General features: G+C 33.8%; 1 protein-coding gene across 1 annotated transcript in view; it reads right to left on the minus strand.

The window, feature by feature from the left end:
• Positions 1-17131, minus strand: part of LOC127726038 (semaphorin-5A-like) — a 48420-nt gene extending 31289 nt beyond the window's left edge. Inside the window, exons 1-2 of the mRNA XM_052233368.1 lie at positions 17096-17131; positions 14421-14572 (exon numbers count right to left, since the gene is read on the minus strand). Coding sequence (XP_052089328.1) covers positions 14421-14568 — 148 coding nt within the window. The 5' untranslated portion in view covers positions 14569-14572; positions 17096-17131. The remainder of the gene's footprint in view (positions 1-14420; positions 14573-17095) is intronic.
• Between the last annotated feature and the right edge of the window lie 7923 nt (positions 17132-25054).

Raw genomic sequence — 25054 nt, forward strand, 5'->3', positions numbered from 1 at the left:
TAAACAAGTCTACATTGAAAACAACGTTCAAACCTATGATTGCGTTGGATAAAAACCGCAATTTTTGATACGTGTGCACGCAAAACAATTTTCTTGTTAGACATGTTAGAGGGGTCTAAATACAGCACAAACAACATTTTCCAAAAGACCAAAAAAGTGAAAAAGTATATTTTAACAAAACGCATTTGACTAACAGGTCGAACAACAAATGTTCTTAAACCCTGCTGACTGCCATTGGCGATTGCCAAATAAACGAATCACCGATGTAATAAATGGATCTTAAATATAAATTTAATACTAAACAGAAAACAATAAATTTGCGGAAAAGATGTTATACCGCAAACAAAAGATGCAAAGGTTTTTGTACACCATATCCGGATTTCGACAATTAATGTCTCTTCAGTGATGTTAGGAGTCGAAACGGTATTTGGAAAGCCATACAATTTACCTCAATTTAGGATAGACTCCTGAATTTTGAGGAGTCAAAATAGGATGAACGGATCATATAAACCCGAAGGCAAATATAATACAAGCCCAAACGAAAAAATATAAACAAGTGTAAATTGAAAACAACGTTCAAACCTATGATTGCGTTGGATAAAAACCGCAATTTTTATACATGTGCATGCAAAACAAATTTCTTGTTAGAGGGGTCTAAATACAGCACAAACAACATTTTCCAAAAGACCAAAAAAGTGAAAAAGTATATTTTAACAAAACGCATTTGACTAACAGGTCGAACAACAAATGTTCTTAAACCCTGCTGACTGCCATTGGCGATTGCCAAATAAACGTATCACCGATGTAATAAATGGATCTTAGATATAAATTTAACACTAAACAGAAAACAATAAATTTGCGGAAAAGATGTTATACCGCAAACAAAAGGTGCAAAGGTTTTTGTACACCATATCCGGATTTCGACAATTAATGTCTCTTCAGTGATGTTAGGAATCGAAACGGTATTTGGAAAGCCAAACAATTTACCTCAATTTAGGATAGACTCCTGAATTTTGAGGAGTCAAAATAGGATGAACGGATCATATAAACCCGAAGGCAAATATAATACAAGCCCAAACGAAAAAATATAAACAAGTCTTAATTGAAAACAACGTTCAAACCTATGATTGCGTTGGATAAAAACCGCAATTTTTGATACGTGTGCACGCAAAACAAATTTCTTGTTAGAGGGGTCTAAATACAGCACAAACAACATTTTCCAAAAGACCAAAAAAGTGAAAAAGTATATTTTAACAAAACGCATTTGACTAACAGGTCGAACAACAAATGTTCTTAAACCCTGCTGACTGCCATTGGCGATTGCCAAATAAACGGATCACCGATGTAATAAATGGATCTTAAATATAAATTTAATACTAAACAGAAAACAATAAATTTGCGGAAAAGATGTTATACCGCAAACAAAAGATGCAAAGGTTTTTGTACACCATATCCGGATTTCGACAATTAATGTCTCTTCAGTGATGTTAGGAGTCGAAACGGTATTTGGAAAGCCATACAATTTACCTCAATTAAGGATAGACTCCTGAATTTTGAGGAGTCAAAATAGGATGAACGGATCATATAAACCCGAAGGCAAATATAATACAAGCCCAAACGAAAAAATATAAACAAGTGTAAATTGAAAACAACGTTCAAACCTATGATTGCGTTGGATAAAAACCGCAATTTTTATACGTGTGCATGCAAAACAAATTTCTTGTTAGAGGGGTCTAAATACAGCACAAACAACATTTTCCAAAAGACCAAAAAAGTGAAAAAGTATATTTTAACAAAACGCATTTGACTAACAGGTCGAACAACAAATGTTCTTAAACCCTGCTGACTGCCATTGGCGATTGCCAAATAAACGTATCACCGATGTAATAAATGGATCTTAGATATAAATTTAACACTAAACAGAAAACAATAAACTTGCGGAAAAGATGTTATACCGCAAACAAAAGGTGCAAAGGTTTTTGTACACCATATCCGGATTTCGACAATTAATGTCTCTTCAGTGATGTTAGGAATCGAAACGGTATTTGGAAAGCCATACAATTTACCTCAATTTAGGATAGACTCCTGAATTTGAGGAGTCAAAATAGGATGAACGGATCATATAAACCCGAAGGCAAATATAATACAAGCCCAAACGAAAAAATATAAACAAGTGTAAATTGAAAACAACGTTGAAACCTATGATTGCGTTGGATAAAAACCGCAATTTTTATACGTGTGCATGCAAAACAAATTTCTTGTTAGAGGGGTCTAAATACAGCACAAACAACATTTTCCAAAAGACCCCAAAAAGTGAAAAAGTATAATTTAACAAAACGCATTTGACTAACAGGTCGAACAACAAATGTTCTTAAACCCTGCTGACTGCCATTGGCGATTGACAAATAAACGGATAACCGATGTAATAATTGGATCTTAGATATAAATTTAAAACTAGACAGAAAACAATAAACTTGCGGAAAACATGTTATACCGCAAACAAAAGATGCAAAGGTTTTTGTACACCATATCCGGATTTCGACAATTAATGTCTCTTCAGTGATGTTAGGAATCGAAACGGTATTTGGAAAGCCATACAATTTACCTCAATTAAGGATAGACTCCTGAATTTTGAGGAGTCAAAATAGGATGAACGGATCATATAAACCCCCCCCCCCCCCCCAAGGGTGACTGGGGAATAGAAGTATGGTCACCATTGATCTTCCTCCGACCGGCAGTAAAACCCGTGCTAAAGTGGGGCGTCCGTTTGGCTGTGCGGGATGTACAAATTTGCAGCCACGTCCGGTCAGAATGGGGACGTTAAATCCGATGCCTCGTGTAAAGAGAGTGCCACGCTCTTTGCACGTTAAGAACCCTTGCAACAACTCTTTGAGGGGTCCGTAGGTGACCTGTTGGAAGGCTAAATTTCTGTCCCTATCCAATATACCCTCATTTCCCGTGGCAGTCTAAATTTCTCCGACCTTAACCCCTTAATCTATTACAGAACCTACCTATTGTATTTATTGTGAACTTGTTCTCGTCCTGAATATGCATGAAATATTTGCCACTGGACGTTAAGCAACCAACAATCAATCAATCATATAAACCCGAAGGCAAATATAATACAAGCCCAAACGAAAAAATATAAACAAGTCTAAATTGAAAACAACGTTCAAACCTATGATTGCGTTGGATAAAAACCGCAATTTTTATACGTGTGCATGCAAAACAAATTTCTTGTTAGAGGGGTCTAAATACAGCACAAACAACATTTTCCAAAAGTCCAAAAAAGTGAAAAAGTATATTTTAACAAAACGCATTTGACTAACAGGTCGAACAACAAATGTTCTTAAACCCTGCTGACTGCCATTGGCGATTGCCAAATAAACGGATCACCGATGTGTTAAATGGATCTTAAATATAAATTTAATACTAAACAGAAAACAATAAATTTGCGGAAAAGATGTTATACCGCAAACAAAAGGTGCAAAGGTTTTTGTACACCATATCCGGATTTCGACAATTAATGTCTCTTCAGTGATGTTAGGAATCGAAACGGTATTTGGAAAGCCAAACAATTTACCTCAATTTAGGATAGACTCCTGAATTTTGAGGAGTCAAAATAGGATGAACGGATCATATAAACCCGAAGGCAAATATAATACAAGCCCAAACGAAAAAATATAAACAAGTCTTAATTGAAAACAACGTTCAAACCTATGATTGCGTTGGATAAAAACCGCAATTTTTGATACGTGTGCACGCAAAACAAATTTCTTGTTAGAGGGGTCTAAATACAGCACAAACAACATTTTCCAAAAGACCAAAAAAGTGAAAAAGTATATTTTAACAAAACGCATTTGACTAACAGGTCGAACAACAAATGTTCTTAAACCCTGCTGACTGCCATTGGCGATTGCCAAATAAACGGATCACCGATGTAATAAATGGATCTTAAATATAAATTTAATACTAAACAGAAAACAATAAATTTGCGGAAAAGATGTTATACCGCAAACAAAAGATGCAAAGGTTTTTGTACACCATATCCGGATTTCGACAATTAATGTCTCTTCAGTGATGTTAGGAGTCGAAACGGTATTTGGAAAGCCATACAATTTACCTCAATTAAGGATAGACTCCTGAATTTTGAGGAGTCAAAATAGGATGAACGGATCATATAAACCCGAAGGCAAATATAATACAAGCCCAAACGAAAAAATATAAACAAGTGTAAATTGAAAACAACGTTCAAACCTATGATTGCGTTGGATAAAAACCGCAATTTTTATACGTGTGCATGCAAAACAAATTTCTTGTTAGAGGGGTCTAAATACAGCACAAACAACATTTTCCAAAAGACCAAAAAAGTGAAAAAGTATATTTTAACAAAACGCATTTGACTAACAGGTCGAACAACTAATGTTCTTAAACCCTGCTGACTGCCATTGGCGATTGCCAAATAAACGTATCACCGATGTAATAAATGGATCTTAGATATAAATTTAACACTAAACAGAAAACAATAAACTTGCGGAAAAGATGTTATACCGCAAACAAAAGGTGCAAAGGTTTTTGTACACCATATCCGGATTTCGACAATTAATGTCTCTTCAGTGATGTTAGGAATCGAAACGGTATTTGGAAAGCCATACAATTTACCTCAATTTAGGATAGACTCCTGAATTTGAGGAGTCAAAATAGGATGAACGGATCATATAAACCCGAAGGCAAATATAATACAAGCCCAAACGAAAAAATATAAACAAGTGTAAATTGAAAACAACGTTGAAACCTATGATTGCGTTGGATAAAAACCGCAATTTTTATACGTGTGCATGCAAAACAAATTTCTTGTTAGAGGGGTCTAAATACAGCACAAACAACATTTTCCAAAAGACCCCAAAAAGTGAAAAAGTATAATTTAACAAAACGCATTTGACTAACAGGTCGAACAACAAATGTTCTTAAACCCTGCTGACTGCCATTGGCGATTGACAAATAAACGGATAACCGATGTAATAATTGGATCTTAGATATAAATTTAAAACTAGACAGAAAACAATAAACTTGCGGAAAACATGTTATACCGCAAACAAAAGATGCAAAGGTTTTTGTACACCATATCCGGATTTCGACAATTAATGTCTCTTCAGTGATGTTAGGAATCGAAACGGTATTTGGAAAGCCATACAATTTACCTCAATTAAGGATAGACTCCTGAATTTTGAGGAGTCAAAATAGGATGAACGGATCATATAAACCCCCCCCCCCCCCCAAGGGTGACTGGGGAATAGAAGTATGGTCACCATTGGTCTTCCTCCGACCGGCAGTAAAACCCGTGCTAAAGTGGGGCGTCCGTTTGGCTGTGCGGGATGTACAAATTTGCAGCCACGTCCGGTCAGAATGGGGACGTTAAATCCGATGCCTCGTGTAAAGAGAGTGCCACGCTCTTTGCACGTTAAGAACCCTTGCAACAACTCTTTGAGGGGTCCGTCGGTGACCTGTTGGAAGGCTAAATTTCTGTCCCTATCCAATATACCCTCATTTCCCGTGGCAGTCTAAATTTCTCCGACCTTAACCCCTTAATCTATTACAGAACCTACCTTCTGTATTTATTGTAAACTTGTTCTCGTCCTGAATATGCATGAAATATTTGCCACTGGACGTTAAGCAACCAACAATCAATCAATCATATAAACCCGAAGGCAAATATAATACAAGCCCAAACGAAAAAATATAAACAAGTCTAAATTGAAAACAACGTTCAAACCTATGATTGCGTTGGATAAAAACCGCAATTTTTATACGTGTGCATGCAAAACAAATTTCTTGTTAGAGGGGTCTAAATACAGCACAAACAACATTTTCCAAAAGACCAAAAAAGTGAAAAAGTATATTTTAACAAAACGCATTTGACTAACAGGTCGAACAACAAATGTTCTTAAACCCTGCTGACTGCCATTGGCGGTTGCCAAATAAACGGATCACCGATGTAATAAATGGATCTTAGATATAAATTTAACACTAAACAGAAAACAATTAACTTGCGGAAAAGATGTTATACCGCAAACAAAAGGTGCAAAGGTTTTTGTACACCATATCCGGATTTCGACAATTAATGTCTCTTCAGTGATGTTAGGAATCGAAACGGTATTTGGAAAGCCATACAATTTACCTCAATTTAGAATAGACTCCTGAATTTGAGGAGTCAAAATAGGATGAACGGATCATATAAACCCGAAGGCAAATATAATACAAGCCCAAACGAAAAAATATAAACAAGTGTAAATTGAAAACAACGTTCAAACCTATGATTGCGTTGGATAAAAACCGCAATTTTTATACGTGTGCATGCAAAACAAATTTCTTGTTAGAGGGGTCTAAATACAGCACAAACAACATTTTCCAAAAGACCCCAAAAAGTGAAAAAGTATAATTTAACAAAACGCATTTGACTAACAGGTCGAACAACAAATGTTCTTAAACCCTGCTGACTGCCATTGGCGATTGACAAATAAACGGATAACCGATGTAATAATTGGATCTTAGATATAAATTTAAAACTAGACAGAAAACAATAAACTTGCGGAAAAGATGTTATACCGCAAACAAAAGATGCAAAGGTTTTTGTACACCATATCCGGATTTCGACAATTAATGTCTCTTCAGTGATGTTAGGAATCGAAACGGTATTTGGAAAGCCATACAATTTACCTCAATTAAGGATAGACTCCTGAATTTTGAGGAGTCAAAATAGGATGAACGGATCATATAAACCCGAAGGCAAATATAATACAAGCCCAAACGAAAAAATATAAACAAGTCTAAATTGAAAACAACGTTCAAACCTATGATTGCGTTGGATAAAAACCGCAATTTTTATACGTGTGCATGCAAAACAAATTTCTTGTTAGAGGGGTCTAAATACAGCACAAACAACATTTTCCAAAAGACAAAAAAGTGAAAAAGTATATTTTAACAAAACGCATTTGACTAACAGGTCGAACAACAAATGTTCTTAAACCCTGCTGACTGCCATTGGCGATTGCCAAATAAACGGATCACCGATGTAATAAATGGATCTTAGATATAAATTTAACACTAAACAGAAAACAATTAACTTGTGGAAAAGATGTTATACCGCAAACAAAAGGTGCAAAGGTTTTTGTACACCATATCCGGATTTCGACAATTAATGTCTCTTCAGTGATGTTAGGAATCGAAACGGTATTTGGAAAGCCATACAATTTACCTCAATTTAGGATAGACTCCTGAATTTGAGGAGTCAAAATAGGATGAACGGATCATATAAACCCGAAGGCAAATATAATACAAGCCCAAACGAAAAAATATAAACAAGTGTAAATTGAAAACAACGTTCAAACCTATGATTGCGTTGGATAAAAACCGCAATTTTTATACATGTGCATGCAAAACAAATTTATTGTTAGAGGGGTCTAAATACAGCACAAACAACATTTTCCAAAAGACCCCAAAAAGTGAAAAAGTATAATTTAACAAAACGCATTTTACTAACAGGTCGAACAACAAATGTTCTTAAACCCTGCTGACTGCCATTGGCGATTGACAAATAAACGGATAACCGATGTAATAATTGGATCTTAGATATAAATTTAAAACTAGACAGAAAACAATAAACTTGCGGAAAAGATGTTATACCGCAAACAAAAGATGCAAAGATTTTTGTACACCATATCCGGATTTCGACAATTAATGTCTCTTCAGTGATGTTAGGAATCGAAACGGTATTTGGAAAGCCATACAATTTACCTCAATTAAGGATAGACTCCTGAATTTTGAGGAGTCAAAATAGGATGAACGGATCATTTAAACCCGAAGGCAAATATAATACAAGCCCAAACGAAAAAATATAAACAAGTCTACATTGAAAACAACGTTCAAACCTATGATTGCGTTGGATAAAAACCGCAATTTTTATACGTGTGCATGCAAAACAAATTTCTTGTTAGAGGGGTCTAAATACAGCACAAACAACATTTTCCAAAAGACCAAAAAAGTGAAAAAGTATATTTTAACAAAACGCATTTGACTAACAGGTCGAACAACAAATGTTCTTAAACCCTGCTGACTGCCATTGGCGATTACCAAATAAACGGATCACCGATGTAATGAATGGATCTTAGATATAAATTTAACACTAAACAGAAAACAATAAACTTGCGGAAAAGATGTTATACCGCAAACAAAAGGTGCAAAGGTTTTTTGTACACCATATCCGGATTTCGACAATTAATGTCTCTTCAGTGATGTTAGGAATCGAAACGGTATTTGGAAAGCCATACAATTTACCTCAATTTAGGATAGACTCCTGAATTTTGAGGAGTCAAAATAGGATGAACGGATCATATAAACCCGAAGGCAAATATAATACAAGCCCAAACGAAAAAATATAAACAAGTGTAAATTGAAAACAACGTTCAAACTTATGATTGCGTTGGATAAAAACCGCAATTTTTATACGTGTGCATGCAAAAAAAATTCTTGTTAGAGGGGTCTAAATACAGCACAAACAACATTTTCTAAAAGACCAAAAAAGTGAAAAAGTATATTTTAACAAAACGCATTTGACTAACAGGTCGAACAACAAATGTTCTTAAACCCTGCTGACTGCCATTGGCGATTGCCAAATAAACGGATCACCGATGTAATAAATGGATCTTAAATATAAATTGAATACTAAACAGAAAACAATATATAAGTCTGGAGATTTGCACAACGATACTAATATAAGATGGTATTATACGAAGATGTTGTTAATAAATCGTGTTGACAAATATTTCGGCTTAACAAATAGCCTTCTTCGGTGTCAATTATTTTAACAATACTGATAATATGTATAAAAATAGCTCAATAATACAGGTAAGTTTTGGTCTATTGATTTATTCCAAAATCCTGAACATCATAATATATAACAAAACTCAATACTCAAATATACGTGACTGTGTATATTTAAAACCCAAATGAGTGGAAAATAAAACTTAGTATTTTTTATTGATGCCGTTTGGATGATGTACATTCAGTTCCTTTATCCAAAAGCTTTCCCGAACCTGTCGCTGGGCATCACTCTAGTGAATGTTCTGTTAAATCACTAGGATCTTCATGCGGTTAAAGTCATCAAGTGTGTGACCAGACTGTCTGAAATGCTGAGAAACGGGAAGAAGTGGCTTCTTAGAGATATCACTCATATGGCCATTGAGGCGTTTGTGGAAAGGCTGCTTTGACTCACCAACATATTGGAGGCCACAAACCGAACATTCTAGAATGTAAATAACATTCATACTTTTGCAGTTAACATTGCAAAATATCTTATAGTTATTTTCGGTTGCCTTACTGTGAAAAGTTGATGAGTAATGCATCTGTAGGCAGCATTTGCAGCGTTTTTCATCACACGAACGACATTCTCCAGAAGTACTTCTATTATCAGACACTTCAGCCCGCACCAGCTGGTTACGCAGACTATTGGGTTGCCTACAAGCTATCATGGGAGGCTCGGGAAAAAACTTGGATAGTTTGGAATTCTTTTCAACTGTTTTCCAATGCTCACGAATGACACCGAAGCTGTTTTTGAGAGATGGGTGGTAAGTAAGAACACTTACTTTAAACAACTTAGAGCTATTAAACAAAAACAAATTAGAACTGAACACCACTTATCTAATTTGACCCATTATGTGTATAATAAAAGTATTCCTAACGGACTACAAATCAAGCTCATGCCACAAACACCTGACAATTTATCCAACACATCACTTCGCAAATGGGATCAAACCCTCTACCATTGTTCCAAGCGGTTAATGGTCCTCCTCAAACAACACTGCGAAGAATGTCTGAAAACTCTTACTGGCGAATTTAACACCCTTTCAAATAGCTGCAAAAAAGATCTCACATCTGACAATTGTGATGCTATCAGTGCTCGCCTCAAAGTCTTAACAACCATACAATCTCAAAATTTGAGTGAAAGGCAAAAAAGAAAATTCCGTAGGGATGGCATCGAACATATCAATCCTTCTTTACCATCTGAAAAAAAAAGAGAAAACGAGTAAGGCGCTTTAAACGTAGGTCACTAGAGACTGATTCGCCCTCCAACATTGTGGTCAATCTTTCCAAACACCAGTACACGGAAGCTGAAACATCTCTTCTCTCGAGAGGCTTAAATTTCTGTCCTTTACCTGCCCCTGTCAATGAAACTAAATTGTCGGAAGACCTTGACAATTTTGCCAGAAGTCTACGCATTAAAGAATATTTCGCGTCGAAGGAGAACAACAAAAGATGCTCGAATAGCGACTCAGAAATTTCAGAAGACGAAAACAACTACAAATTTATAAAAAAGAGTACTTGGATCCCTAAACCGAGCACAAATGCCACCTTGGAATCATTTATTGACAATTTTAAGTCGGACATTATTAGAATTACTAGAAATAACAATAAACCTTTTGACAATCTTACCAACGAAGAACGAACTGCACTGAAAAACTTACGATCTAACGACAGTATCGTCATTAAACCTGCAGACAAAGGCAGTGCAGTGGTTGTCATGGATAAATCTGCCTATATTCAAGAGGCTGAACGACAACTTGGCGATGCAAGGTTCTACCAAAAACTAGACTGATCCTACAACATCTTTTAGCAGAAAAATAACTGATAGTTTGGTAGAAATGCACAACGATGGTTTCATCGATGAAAAGACTCTAGAATATTTGAAACCAGAAAATCCAAAACCGGGCAGATTTTATCTTTTACCTAAAATTCATAAGGCCAATAACCCAGGAAGACCTATAGTTTCAGCGAACGGTCATCCGACGGAAAAATATAGGAATTCGTTGACTTCCATCTTCGTCAACATGTTGAGGACTTACCATCTCACATCAAAGATACTACCGATTATCTTAGAAAATTGCAGGCCTTAAATCCACTCCCCTCCGACACGACACTTGTCTCTATGGACGTCACCTCCCTCTACACGAATATTCCACATGCAGATGGCATTGATGCGTGTAAAGAAGTTTGGAATTCCCGACCAGTGAAATATCCACCCACTGAATGCTTGGTCAAAATGCTCACGCTGGTACTCAAAAACAACAACTTCACTTTTAATGGAGACCATTATCTGCAAGTTAATGGAACTGCTATGGGCACCAAAATGGCCCCATCATATGCCAACATATTTATGGACAAATTAGAAAAACATCTCCTTGAATCTTCCATCGAAAAACCGCTTTCCTGGTTTAGATTTATAGATGATGTGGATATGAAATGGAATAAAAGTGACGAGGATTTAGATACATTCATCACTCATGCCAACAACATACATCCAAGTATCAAATTTACTCATGAGAAATCTAAATCCAAAATCACCTTCCTCGATACCTCCAGCTTGCTCACAGATGGCATCATATCCACTGATCTATATTCTAAGCCTACTGACACTCACCAATATCTATCCCCTAAAAGTTGCCATCCTGCTCATTGTACTAAGAGCATCACGTACAGTCAGGCACCCAGAGTCAAGCGAATATGTTCCAACTCAGAAACAACTAAAAAACAACTACGTCAACTCGAAACCCGCTTGAAGAGAAGGGGCTACAAACACAAAACTATCCAAAAAGGCTTTCAGAAAGCGGAAACTATTCCAAGGAGTAAACTGTTAGAATACAAATATAAAAAAAAAGAAAAATAAAAGGACTCCATGTGTTCCTACTTACCACCCATCTCTCAAAAACAGCTTCGGTGTCATTCGTGAGCATTGGAAAACAGTTGAAAAGAAGTCCAAACTATCCAAGATTTTTCCCGAGCCTCCCATGATAGCTTTTAGGCAACCCAATAGTCTGCGTAACCTGCTGGTGCGGGCTGAAGTGTCTGATAATAGAAGTACTTCTGGAGAATGTCGTTCGTGTGATGAAAAACGCTGCAAATGCTGCCTACAGATGCATCACTCATCAACTTTTCACAGTAAGGCAACAGAAAATAACTATAAGATATTTTGCAATGTTAACTGCAAAAGTATGAATGTTATTTACATTCTAGAATGTTCGGTTTGTGGCCTCCAATATGTTGGTGAGTCAAAGCAGCCTTTCCACAAACGCCTCAATGGCCATAGGAGTGATATCTCTAAGAAACCACTTCTCCCAGTTTCTCAGCATTTCAGACAGTCTGGTCACACACTTGATGACTTTAACCGCATGAAGATCCTAGTGATTGAACAGAACATTCACTGGAGTGATGCCCAGCGACAGGTTCGGGAAAGCTTTTGGATAAAGGAACTAAATGTACATCATCTAAACGGCATCAATAAAAAATACTAAGTTTTATTTTTCACTCATTTTGGGTTGTAAATATACACAGTCACGTATATTTGAGTATTGAGTTTTGTTTTATATTATGATGTTCAGGATTTTGGATTAAATCAATAGACCAAAACTTACCTGTATTATTGAGCTATTTTTATACATATTATCAGTATTGTTAAAATACTTGACACCGAAGAAGGCTATTTGTTAAGCCGAAATATTTGTCAACACGATTTATTAACAACATCTTCGTATAATACCATCTTATATTAGTATCGTTGTGCAAATCTCCAGACTTATATAATTTTTTTTCCTTATCTGCACAGTATCGTCTATTCTAGACGATCCGGTACATAGTAAATTTGCTGGTTGGTCCTTTATATATATATATAAAACCAGTCTAAAAGGGTACAACATCACCAAAAAACAGTTTCACCCGAACATCATCTGTAGAGACGCTAATAAATTTTTAAAATTTCCAAAAAACGACTCAAAGACATGCCTAAAATGAAAATAGTAATTATAGATATGAACTGGCACAACTTTAAAATTCCAAAATGACGTCAGTTAAGATGTTACAACAACTGCGTGTAAATACATTCCCAAAAGAACAGCACTGATCGATATAAGCTGGTAAAATATGACAAACAGAGGCTGCGTACTTATCATTCCAAATAAATAGCAGTTTTATAATGAAAAGAAAAAATAATAGTAAATTTGGGCTAAGGTTAAAAGTTGGACGTGGATGCGTACTTGTATATCCCTACCAAATGAAAAGAACCCTTGTATTTAAACTAGTAAAATTCCAAAAATTCCAAAAGAATCCTTAAAACTGTAAGAGTCAAGTAAGGAAGCCGGAGTAACTGGAAACAAATGATGTCAGGAAAATGAGTGATGGTAGGAAAAATGAGTGACTCATTCTATGTTTTTTCATTTATGCACTCTGGGGAAACTGTCCTTAGCTTTCTTATCCAAAACCTTTCCCGAGCAAGTCTTTCAGCCCTTGACCAACCCTCGTTGTGGTCTATGATTGTGATTGTGAGGTTTTTGAGATCAGCTTGGGCGTGCCCAGGTGATCTCAAATGACGACTTACGGGGAGGTCGGGCTTGCAGGTGTAGTCACTTCGATGACCATTCATGCGTTTGTTGAAAGTCTGTTCTGTCTCGCCAATATACTGCATGCCACATCGACACTGAAGAAGGTATACAACATTCTGTGTTTTGCAAGTTACATTACAAAATATAGTGTACACAGACCCAGTGGAGTGGCAAGTAAATGTTTGAGTATTCAGTATTTGTTGGCAAGTCAGACATCGTCTGTTACCACACGACTTGCACCATCCTGCAGTTGAATAGCTTTTATTAGAGGAGACGTCAGCTCTCACAAATAAGTCTTTCAGACTTGCTGGTCTCCGAAAAGCTAAGACAGGAGGATTGGGAAAGATCTTGGATAATTTTGGGTGATTGGCAATATTTATTAGCGTCTCTACATATGATGTTCGGGTGAAACTGTTTCACTTTTTTTATTGTATAGAATTCAAGATTGCTATAGTTTAATAATCAGAATAGATTTATCTGATTCATTTTACATCATGCTCATATTGATGAAGGATATCTGTTATCCGAAATATTTATAGTTACATTTGTTCGTTTATTGTCATTTTTTGGTGATGTTGTACCCTTTTAGACTGGTTATATATTATATTTTGTAGTGTACTGTATCATATTTATATGATCCATCGCCCCGTAAGATTTATCGTTGGCTATTATTCAGTCATTCATTATATATATATATATATATATATATGAACGTTGTTTTCAATTTAGACTTGTATATATATATATATATATATATATATATATATGTGTGTGTGTGGAATAGAAAATGGACACGATGTATGTATCACGAATGTTAAATGTTCAGGCAATTTCACAACAAATCAGAAAAAAAAAAGAAATAGAAGCATTTCTAAGATATTTATTTTTATTCCAGATAGTTGCTACATAGGTCAAATTGGGAATAGATATATTGCAATTAGATAAAACATCAGTAAACTCAATTATTTTTAAGACATATTCTAAACTGCTTACCTGGAATTATGCAGGTTGTCTCGTTAAAATTGTGAATATCTATGGTGGTTTTTGAATCAGTACATGTTCCTTCATAATACAGTGTTTGGTTTGATGCCCATTCTTTAAAATCAATTATGAGGCAGCATATGAATGGGTTTGTGTACATATTCCTTAAATATTAAATTCAATATAAGGTTAATTCCTATCTCATGTACTTAACCATGTGACGTCTGGTTTTTCATATTACTGCAAAACAATTTAAATTCCTGAGGGCAAAACATATGCAAGATACGGCAACAGCATGGAATTATATGAAACAACGACAAAGTATCATGCTGTTTCTATAGATATTTACAACAAGAGGTTTAAATCATCAAATCAACATAGATGGAGCTTTAAGTTAAACATTAAGCAAGGCATTTTATTACGCAAGAGGAACAACTGTCCTACAAAACAATACTTGCAACACAACTTATTATTATATTTATGTTTTCAAGAACAGAACTTCTGGTAAACTTATTAAGCAGTTACCCTGTACAGTGCTATAAGAACATCCATTATTATAAATGCAAATCTGAAATAGGACAATGATGCTTAATTTACCATAAATTACAAATGTCGTTCTCCGTGTATTAAAAAGATAAATATATTTTTTTCAAACTGATATTGCTTTGAACAGTAATATTAAATTATTGAACGACATTAAAATTTAAATAAAGAAGTAGAAATTAATAGTACGTAAACAATAAAATGATAGTAAACCTGTTGAGGTGTTTGCACACAAGAATATTTTGAAGAACATCAGTTACATATGTGCATGATTAAATATCCAATACGACCTGTCATATGATAAGATAAACATGCTAACGTCTTAAATAAATTTAGGACACTGATACACACATTACCAAAGGTTTAAAAAAAGTATAACAAAAATACTAAACTACAAGGCAACTCCATTAAGGGAATTTCATGAATACAGACAAAATCAAACGCTAGCAATCAATGGAACAAGTGAAAAACAACTGCCATATTCCTGACTTGGAAGAAAATCAAGTACTATCATGATTTTGTAAGATTATATTCTATCAAGACAATGGTTCTTGAATTATGCAAGATTTCAAAGACTAACCTTTCAATATAGAATGAGATTAAGAGTAAAATGAGTATGTATAGATTAATCAATATTCGAGTCAAATGCACCTGTCACATGCGTGGTTTGAAATCACTAGTTCAGTGTTGACAGGCTTGTGATACAGTAAATAAACTACATAAACTACCTGGCCAACAAGGTCCCTTACATGTATAGAAGAACATCAACTATATATGATCGTTATAGGAATATGATGCAATCTATTATAGGATAAAGGCTAAAATAAGAATCAATCACACTTACAAATGTCAAAGCTTTGGGTTCGATGATTACATACCAACTGGTAAACTTGCTCCTATGTAAAAAGTAAAATCACAAAAATACTGAACTCCGAAACGGAATGTCCCTAATCAAATTGCAAAATCAAAAGTACAAACACATCACACGAATGGATAAGAACGTGTTAAATCAAGACAATACTATTCAAATAACCAACAGGAATTCTAGGATCAATTTTGAAATATTGAATAACATTAAAAGTTCAATAAACATGTACGACGGAAATGTTCATAGACAATATAATGGTGATACACCTGCTAAACTATTGGCACACAAGTATATTAAAGAGCAAAGGGTACATATTAAAGAGGTTCAAACATCCTTATAATATTAAATACGGCTAAGTCTGATATAAATGATTTTCAATTACACAAACATATATTAAGATTTGCACCGTGTTCAAAATGAACAGGCCTTCTGGTAAATTTCTCACTTGTTATTTGGTAAATATTTTATATAAAATCAATGATCATGAACATACTTAATAATGTTGATGTTGATGTATTTTTTATTGCAAAACTATTAAGTTGTCGGCACTTACGTATATCGAAGAACATCAATTATATATGTACGTGACTATATAAACAAAACAAGTTAATATAGATTAGAGTCTGTGATAAGCATGAATCACAATTGGAATTCTTGTATCTTGGTGTTTGATGATAACAGACTATCTGGTAAACTTTCTTAGTTGTTATTGGCTACAGATTTAATTTAAAATATTGAATAACATCAAAGTTAATTAAGCCTGTGAGATGAAAGTGTTCATACACAATAGAATGGTGATAAACCTGCTGGGCTGTTGTTATACAAGTATATAAAAAATACCGGGTACATGTACACAAGGTTAACAATTCCACACAATATTAAATAAGTTTAAGCCTGTTATAAATATCAATTGCACTTAGAAGTATTGAAGATTTGCGTTCAAAGTTAACAGACCTTCTGGTCATCTTTCTTAATTGTTATTCAGTAAATATATATTAGAAAATCTATGATCAGAAACAAACTTAATAAACCTACTGATATTTAAATTACAAAACATTGCAAAGGACTATCTTCAGTTATTTAATGGATCAAATGTATTTGTCAACCACCTAATACTGTGGATGTAATATTAATTGCTTCAAAGTTCAAACTCGGCACATAAGGATATTGAAGGACATCAGATATGTTTGTACATGATTAAATACTAGTATATAATATATAATCTAATCTAAAATAAAATTAAATAAAGTCTGAGACGAACATAATTCATACTTACAATGATAACAGATTCGTGTTCGACACAAATAGATCTTTTGGTAAACTTATTAAGTTGTTCGATTCTATATATCTGGAAGAAAATCAATTATCATGATCATATTAGAACATGTGACATTGATACATTGATACTGAACTTACCAAAGATTACCAAGTTCGATCTCCTTTTATTCAATAGATAACATATATATTTCTTCAAACTGACATTGTTGATGCATTTCGTTAAGCTTTCAACTGCAACTTATAAATATTGAACGACATTTAAAGTAATATTGGTATACAAAAAGAAAGTTTGCAAACAAATTTAAATGATGGTAAGATGTTTATACACGAGCATATTGAGGAACATCAGTTATATAAGTACGTGATCATATAAACAAATAAATCTTCAATATTTCAATAAAATAAAGTATTTGATAAGCGTTATACATAATCAATATTCTTGCAACATAGTGTCGATTATAAGAGACTATCTGGTAAACTTACTTAGTTGTAATTGGCTACAACTTTGAAATAAAATCAATCATCTTGAATATGTAAAAACATATTTAATCAAGACAATAATACTCAAATTACCAATAGGAATTCTAAGATTATTGTTTTAATATTGAATAACATTAAAAGTTTAATAACCATGTAAGAAAGAAGTGTAATAGAAGGGTGATAATTCTTGTAACATAGTGTTCGATGATCACAGACTAGCTGGCAACCTTACACTATTGGCACAGAAGAATATTAAAGAACATAGGGTTTAACATTCAAAACACTTAAATAAGTTCAAGTCTGATACCAAAATAAATTACACTTACACAAAGGAGTAAGGGCAATAAGGGCCAAAATCGGCCCCATCTTAGAACAAATTCATTTTTTCTGAAAATCATGCCGAAACTATCCACTTCATAGAACATAAAAGATTTTGTTCATATCTCAAGCCGTTTTCGCGTAAGAAACTTTCAAAACTAATGACAGATAAATAAAAAAATCCTCTTTTTTCATGGAATATTTTTATTTGTACCTGTTTTGAAATATCAATGTAGCACATACTGTTTTAACATTCAGTTATTTTTCAACTCATACAGTGTACAAATGCTATTTCATAATATTTGTTTACAATTCATTTTACTTATAATAACACAGTTACCGTTGCTATGGCAACAGAAACCTACATAAAAAATAATCAAATCATAGATAAGCGCTTCCAGATAGCTTCGGTGTTTAAATGTTGAACGATATATTTTTCTTAAACTTCTTTAAAGACCTATGGATCAATAAATTTTCGATTTTCAATATAAACATAAGTAAACCTTGGTGTCATAACCTTGTTTTTTTTTCGAAAACGTTGAAATTAACAAAACCACCAGTTATTTCATAAGGTTAAATAGGAGAAATCTCATTTTTCCTTATTTAGGAAAAAAAAAAGAATTAACAATAGGCATATGCATACAGTATTTTTTATCAAAGAATATTTATTAATTCTGCATTATGTGACAAATTATTCTATATTTTCTGCAATCCGCAATATTCCGTGAGCAAGCCTGAAGGAATGGATATACTCTGATTACTCAAGTCACAAGCTATAAAGTAAAAAAAAAATGTCATTATGCTTTATCATGAACATATGTTTTGATGAGTTATGTACCTATTTGTTAAATCGTACAATTACTTGCAAGTAGTCATATGAAAAACATGTATATGAAGAAATATGTTGAACTAGTAACTCAACATACAAGAAAACATGAAGTTATTGTCGGAGAGATTCGAGAAAAAAAAACACACAAACTACAACTTGATAGGGTTGGTCGCTGACAAAATATGATGACATTCTGACATGTATATTAGTTTTGAGAAAAGAAATATTTGGAAAATATTTGTTTGACAAACGCACGGTCATACGAATGGATAAGGTGATTAAAATAGTAGAAATGTGATGTATTATACATAAAATACACATTGGGTCACATATCTAATAACCCATATAAAAAAAATGAGCTACTACGTACAGCGACTATCTAATGATTTCCTACGGTTTGAAATATAAAAGAAATGGATTCAGTTATTTTAACCCGTGCATTGAACTATCTTTCTGTAAGTTTTAAAGAACATGGATTGTTTTTTTTTCATATACACTAATACATAAAACCGGAGAGTACACTTTTACATAAGACACATTTCCTGATGACAGACACAATTTTGTAGAAGTACGATTTAAGATAAAAAGGAACCAAGCAAATTAACAACTATTCTTTCAATTCTGTACAATGTCGGAGGAAGCAGTTGGTAAAAACATTTCCAGACATATTAAATGATATACACTGTAAAATGTATGGTTCAAAAAGGAATTAAACGTTTTGTCATTTCTTTCAAATTAAAAAACAAATAATGAATTTTCACGTCATTCACTCTTCATCATTTGCTTCGTCGTTGTCACTTTCGTCAACAGTAACTGGATCTGGCAGGTTACGAGCATCAAGAAGATATTTGCTCCAATCACGACAGTTTTCAAAAATTCTATCCGTGTACTTTCCAATACCAAGATACCAAATTAAGGCCGTAACATGAGAGCAAGTTCCTACAACACGACTTCCGGCTTTGCACTGGCAATACCAACCCACGACACTAATGTCATCATATTTAACCCATACACGATAGCATTTTGATGATATATGCCTTGATTGAATTTTAGCACACAAAAGATTCTCTTCATGGTCATATGTAAAAACTTCATAATAACCATCGTCATCTAGGTGTTCTCTTGTATAACTTGGAGCAAGTTTTAGTTGGTAGACTCCAACAGTAATATTTCTTATATCTTCTTCTGATAAACGGGGAAAAGTAGGGGCGGATGAAGCATCAATCTTTTGCCATTTACAAGAACGTTTGTCAAGGCCTTCCTCTATTATTTTCTCATGGAGTAAGTTCTTTTGCTTTGAAAGATAAAGCATTTTAGACACCAATTGTTCATCTTGTTCTGAGTCCCCTGTATTTAGTTCTTGCCAATATTTATTCATAATTGCACAGGCAATATTGACATAATCAGATACAAATGGAATCTGGCTATGTGGTAGAACTCTATCTAGATATTTCCATGACTTAATGTGGCCATTCACGGACTCTACCACCCAACGGATTTTTGTAACTAGTCTTGTTACGTTGCTGTCTTCAACTGGAAGTTGAGACTCCCCTTTTTTATTAAAAGCTGGCATTTTTGTTTGGATACCCATTTCTTGCAGTAAATCAAGTGCATCTCGGAAACCCCGGTCGACAATCATAATGTCATCCTCAGTCACCCATTCTTTAAATTCCTCAATGTCATGTTGAATGATGTGCTTCATTATTTGTGCATCGTTGTTTTTGCCGTCGCTAAAGTACGGTCCAATTACACTTATAATGTAACCAGAAGTTGTTACAAAGACCATTGGTTTAACCAATGGTCGATGTTTGTGCATACTATAGCATTTACGTTGGAACTTGAATTGTGAACTTTTCTGGATATGAATATAAGTGCCATCTGCGACTATAATTGCTGGATACATTCCTTTTCCAAACAGTGATTGCGCTAGAGGTCGAGTATGCGATGTTATAACCTCTTCCCTACTTATATGATTAAATCCTAGATTAGAGGGAACAAGATTGTCAGACAAGAATTTTCTAGCTGATGCAATAGCACGTCTAACAGAATCTTTACCAAAATTAAAAAGTGTTGATAAAAGTTTATTGGATAAACCAGACTTCAGTTTGGTCAAAAATATTCCAATACATGTCCGAACACGTAAGTTACCCTTTTGGACAATTGAACATAGGTCATTAAAGTTTTCCTTAGAAAGGCCTGTCAGATTTAAAATGTCTGAGCTTGTAAGTGCATTTTCTGTATCAAAATCAATTTGCCGCTTGCTTCCTCTCAATGCCATATCTCGGATTTGCATAATAAGGTCCATTAAGTCAGTACGGTTGAAAATGGACGAAGACTGCGAATGTGAAATTCTGTCAAGTGCATCAGGTAAAAATATTTCATTGCACAAGTGACCTGGACAACATCTGGCACCAACTGTGAGAACAATGAGTTTATCCAAAAATAAATTAAATCTAGCGTTTGTTGGGACGACTACTAGCTTTGGGCCTCGGCGTTTACACACAACACACTGCGAATGGCCACCTCCAGCTGATGGTATAGGCAGTGCGATACTTGGCGGAGATTTACATGGATGACATCTAGCATATTTTGTTGGAGGGACGTACTCCGTGTCATCATTATTTAATTCAGATATTGTAGTTTGTATGGGGCATCTTACATTTGTGTCAATTTCTCGAGAGCATCGTATTCTGCATTTATTACATATAACACTGTTAGTGTGGTTAATTTTGTCCTGTTCAATGAAAAACTTCTGTTGTAAACATTTACGCAGTGATTTATTGTTGGGTCCTATGAGTTTCCGCCTGTCTCTGGTTTTTGGTCTCTTTGAACACAAAATGCAAGTATAGTTTCTGGGCGTTGACATTCTCTGATAATTAGAAATAGAAATATTTAAACAGATAGGATGAGGTAAATCAGAATAACATACTGAATATCCTTAGTGTGATTTAAAATTATAAAATACAATATCGTAAAATGTTTTAGTCTGAGAATATCATGGTGCGTATGTTTCTTAGTTTAGTTGTGTGTATTTGTCTGCGCACGTGTGTGTGTGTGTTTACGTTTTTGTTAATTTACATGCAAATTCCATCACGAAATATCAGTTTTGAAATATGCTATATTCAACCCTGATTGTTTATATACTTAATTATCGTTTAACGTTTAAACGGACAAAAGTGTTTAAGTCAGTATCAAAATTACGGATAGTTAATAATAATAAATAAATCTTAAAGTCTTCATATATTAGAAAATTACAACCTAAAACATGAATACAAAGATGTAACGGATAAACATTAATGGGACAGGAAACCACCACCCCTATAACAACACACACACACACAAAAGACAAACAGAGGGAAACATATAATATTCAACAAAATAATGTATACTCAATATGTAAACCTCTAAGTCTTCTCGAAATGTAGATAATGCATGCTCTCATCAAGATACGTTTATCATAATTACTAGAAGTTAAAACACGCAGTCAATTTATCTTAACCCTAGACTCACCTTAAGGTCGTGAGTTCCTATCAGGAACCGACATATTCCTTTCACCCAGCATACACTTGCATTGTTTAAGCCAGCTGAAAATCTGTTGAAAAAAATGAAGATTATCAAAATAATGTATACTTATACTGAACTAAATATGACAGGGTATTACGTAAACATTTTATGTTGAGAAAGTTTATTAAAATTACTATAAAAATATCAATAACCATTTCTCAATTTAAAGATAAAAGATTATTACTTCTATAGCCGCCCACTATAAACTGTCAAAAAGTAGTCTTTTTGTTTCTGTGCCTGATAATACAATGTTATCAATTAATCATCATTCAAACATAGGTTTAAACTGTTTATTCGAGCACAAATGCTTTAAGACATGAATCAGTTAAAATAAGGAATACCTTATTAAGGGACCATTAAGTATGTAAGTGACAACTGCTAGTACATACTGGTGAAGTACAATGTCTCTATTCAAAATACCATGTATACTGCTCTTCAGTAAATATCTATAAAAAAAACTTCATCATTCAAAATCATTTTTTAACACGTTATGACAATATTAAAAAAGTATTTATGCATTTATGCAAAAAAAAAAAATTACAAAAAAAGTGTTGAGATTTGAACCTGGCATCTCCGTACTGCCAGCATGACTATCTTATCCTCACGACCATCCCGTCAACTGTTTATCATTCGTTAATTTACAGGAACTTGAATTCAACAGTACGTTAGAAAAGTTTCTTCATCATACGACACCTAAGAAACTAATACTGTTTTAACATAAACTTCAAATTGTAGGATAAATTGTGATCTTTTCACTGTTTATTTTTATGTTTATATTCATAATATAACGTTATAGAAAAGAAACACACAAAAGTTTCCTAGTATCGATACAAGTAGTTTTCATACCCCGTAAATTTCTTTTTTTTTGTCATCGCCCGGCAATATTTATATTCAACTGTAAAATAAGGACATTTCTGGTAAAGATACCAATTCATTTTTGGTATAACTTAGTTTTCAAATGGATTGATGTAAGCTTTTTAAGTTGAAATGATCGTGTAAATACTACCGTGAGAAGATTAATATTTTAAATATGATAAACTGTACGGAACCCCGCATATTTCTGTTGAGATAAATTGATAAGTAAAATAATCAACATACCCTTTTGAATTACAACCGAAATTAATAATCCTTTGACAGCTATTCTCTAAAGTTGAGCTAAGTAGATCAGGTCTAAAGTACTGCTGGTAACTATAGACGTTTCCCTTTTGTGGTTGTCCTAAAAGATGTCTTCAATAATCTGAACCGGTTTTTTTCAAATTTCCGAAACTACTTTTTTATGCTCATGTTATATATATAAAGTGATCAGAGAAACTAAATATTTTACATGTCGCAAATCAATTAATTAAATGTAAAATTAAGTTCTATACTGATTTTTAAAAAAATTTATTTCTGTTTTTTTTTCTATTTTTTATCAGAATTTGTTTGACAACATGCCCTGGCCCCAAGTTTGTGTCTCTATTCGATCCACAGTCATATCACTAATAAACCATGGAAAAGACTAAGAAGACTAAAAAAAGGTTTAAAAACAATCCACTTTGAGATGCATAATATTAATTTGCATCACATGGAAGTTATAAGTTGTATTTGCGAGTAAACTGGTTATCTGAAAGGGGTATAACGTCAGGTGTTCAATGCCTCCCGAGAAGAAACGATTCCGCTTTTGACAAAAAAATTCATACCCTCCGCAGGCATGTGCCAAAAAAATATTTTGCTACTATTTTGTTTGTTTATAGTTCCTTTTATCGTTCAAAGGAAATTTTGGCACATGCCTGCGGAGGGTACGAATTCTCGTAAAATGTACTGAAAATCTTTGTATTCTAAGCAATAATTACAAATCATGGCGTTTTCGAGGTTCTATTGTGACGTCACGGAACGTGATTTTTGCCGAAAATAACATGTTTTCTGAAAACACACTTTACAATGATTATTTTAGTTGGTAATATGTAACTGTGAAGGAACTTCGTATTTTTGTGAAAATTGGGGCCGATTTTGGCCCTTATTGCCCCTACTCCTTTAAGGTTTGTGTTGAATGTAAACAGACCTTTTGGTAAACTGACTAACGTGTTATTCTCTAAATCTCTGAAAAAAAATCAATTATCATGATTACGTTAGAACATGTTACATTAAAACACGACTACTGAACTTACCAAATATTACCAATGTGATCTCCTTGTATTCAATAACATTACACTAGACGATAAACCTGTTGAGCTATTGTCACACACTTATATTAAAACACCTTTCTATAACCTTTTAACCTGATTTAAAATCAAATATGATCGTTTAATAAGTTTAAGTCTGACATATCATTTCTCAAGTTGACTTGGAAAGCAGTCAAAAAGTCTGCTCCAAGTTAACGTTTGTACTGGTTAGGACTGCACACATCGGTAGATGTACGTGATTATATAAACAAAACAATTTTTAATAAAATAAAGTTTGTGTTCAGCATTAATCACAATAATAATTCTTGTAACTTGGTATTTGATGATAACAGACTATCTGGTAAACTTTCTCAGTTGGCTACAATTTTGGATTAAAATCAGTCATCTTGATTATGAATATCAAAAACACTGGATATATATGAATAAAGCAGACAATTCCACACAACATTTAATAAGTTATTAGTCTGATATAAATATCAATTGCACTTACAAATATTGACGATTTGCGTTCAATGTTAACTGACCTTCTGGTAAACTTTCCAACTTGTACTGAAGTAAATATCTAATAGAAAATCAATCATCATGAACATATTTATTTAACCTA

The sequence above is a fragment of the Mytilus californianus genome, unplaced genomic scaffold (genome assembly GCF_021869535.1).
Source record: "Mytilus californianus isolate M0D057914Y unplaced genomic scaffold, xbMytCali1.0.p SCAF_16, whole genome shotgun sequence".
Taxonomy (NCBI): domain Eukaryota; kingdom Metazoa; phylum Mollusca; class Bivalvia; order Mytilida; family Mytilidae; genus Mytilus; species Mytilus californianus.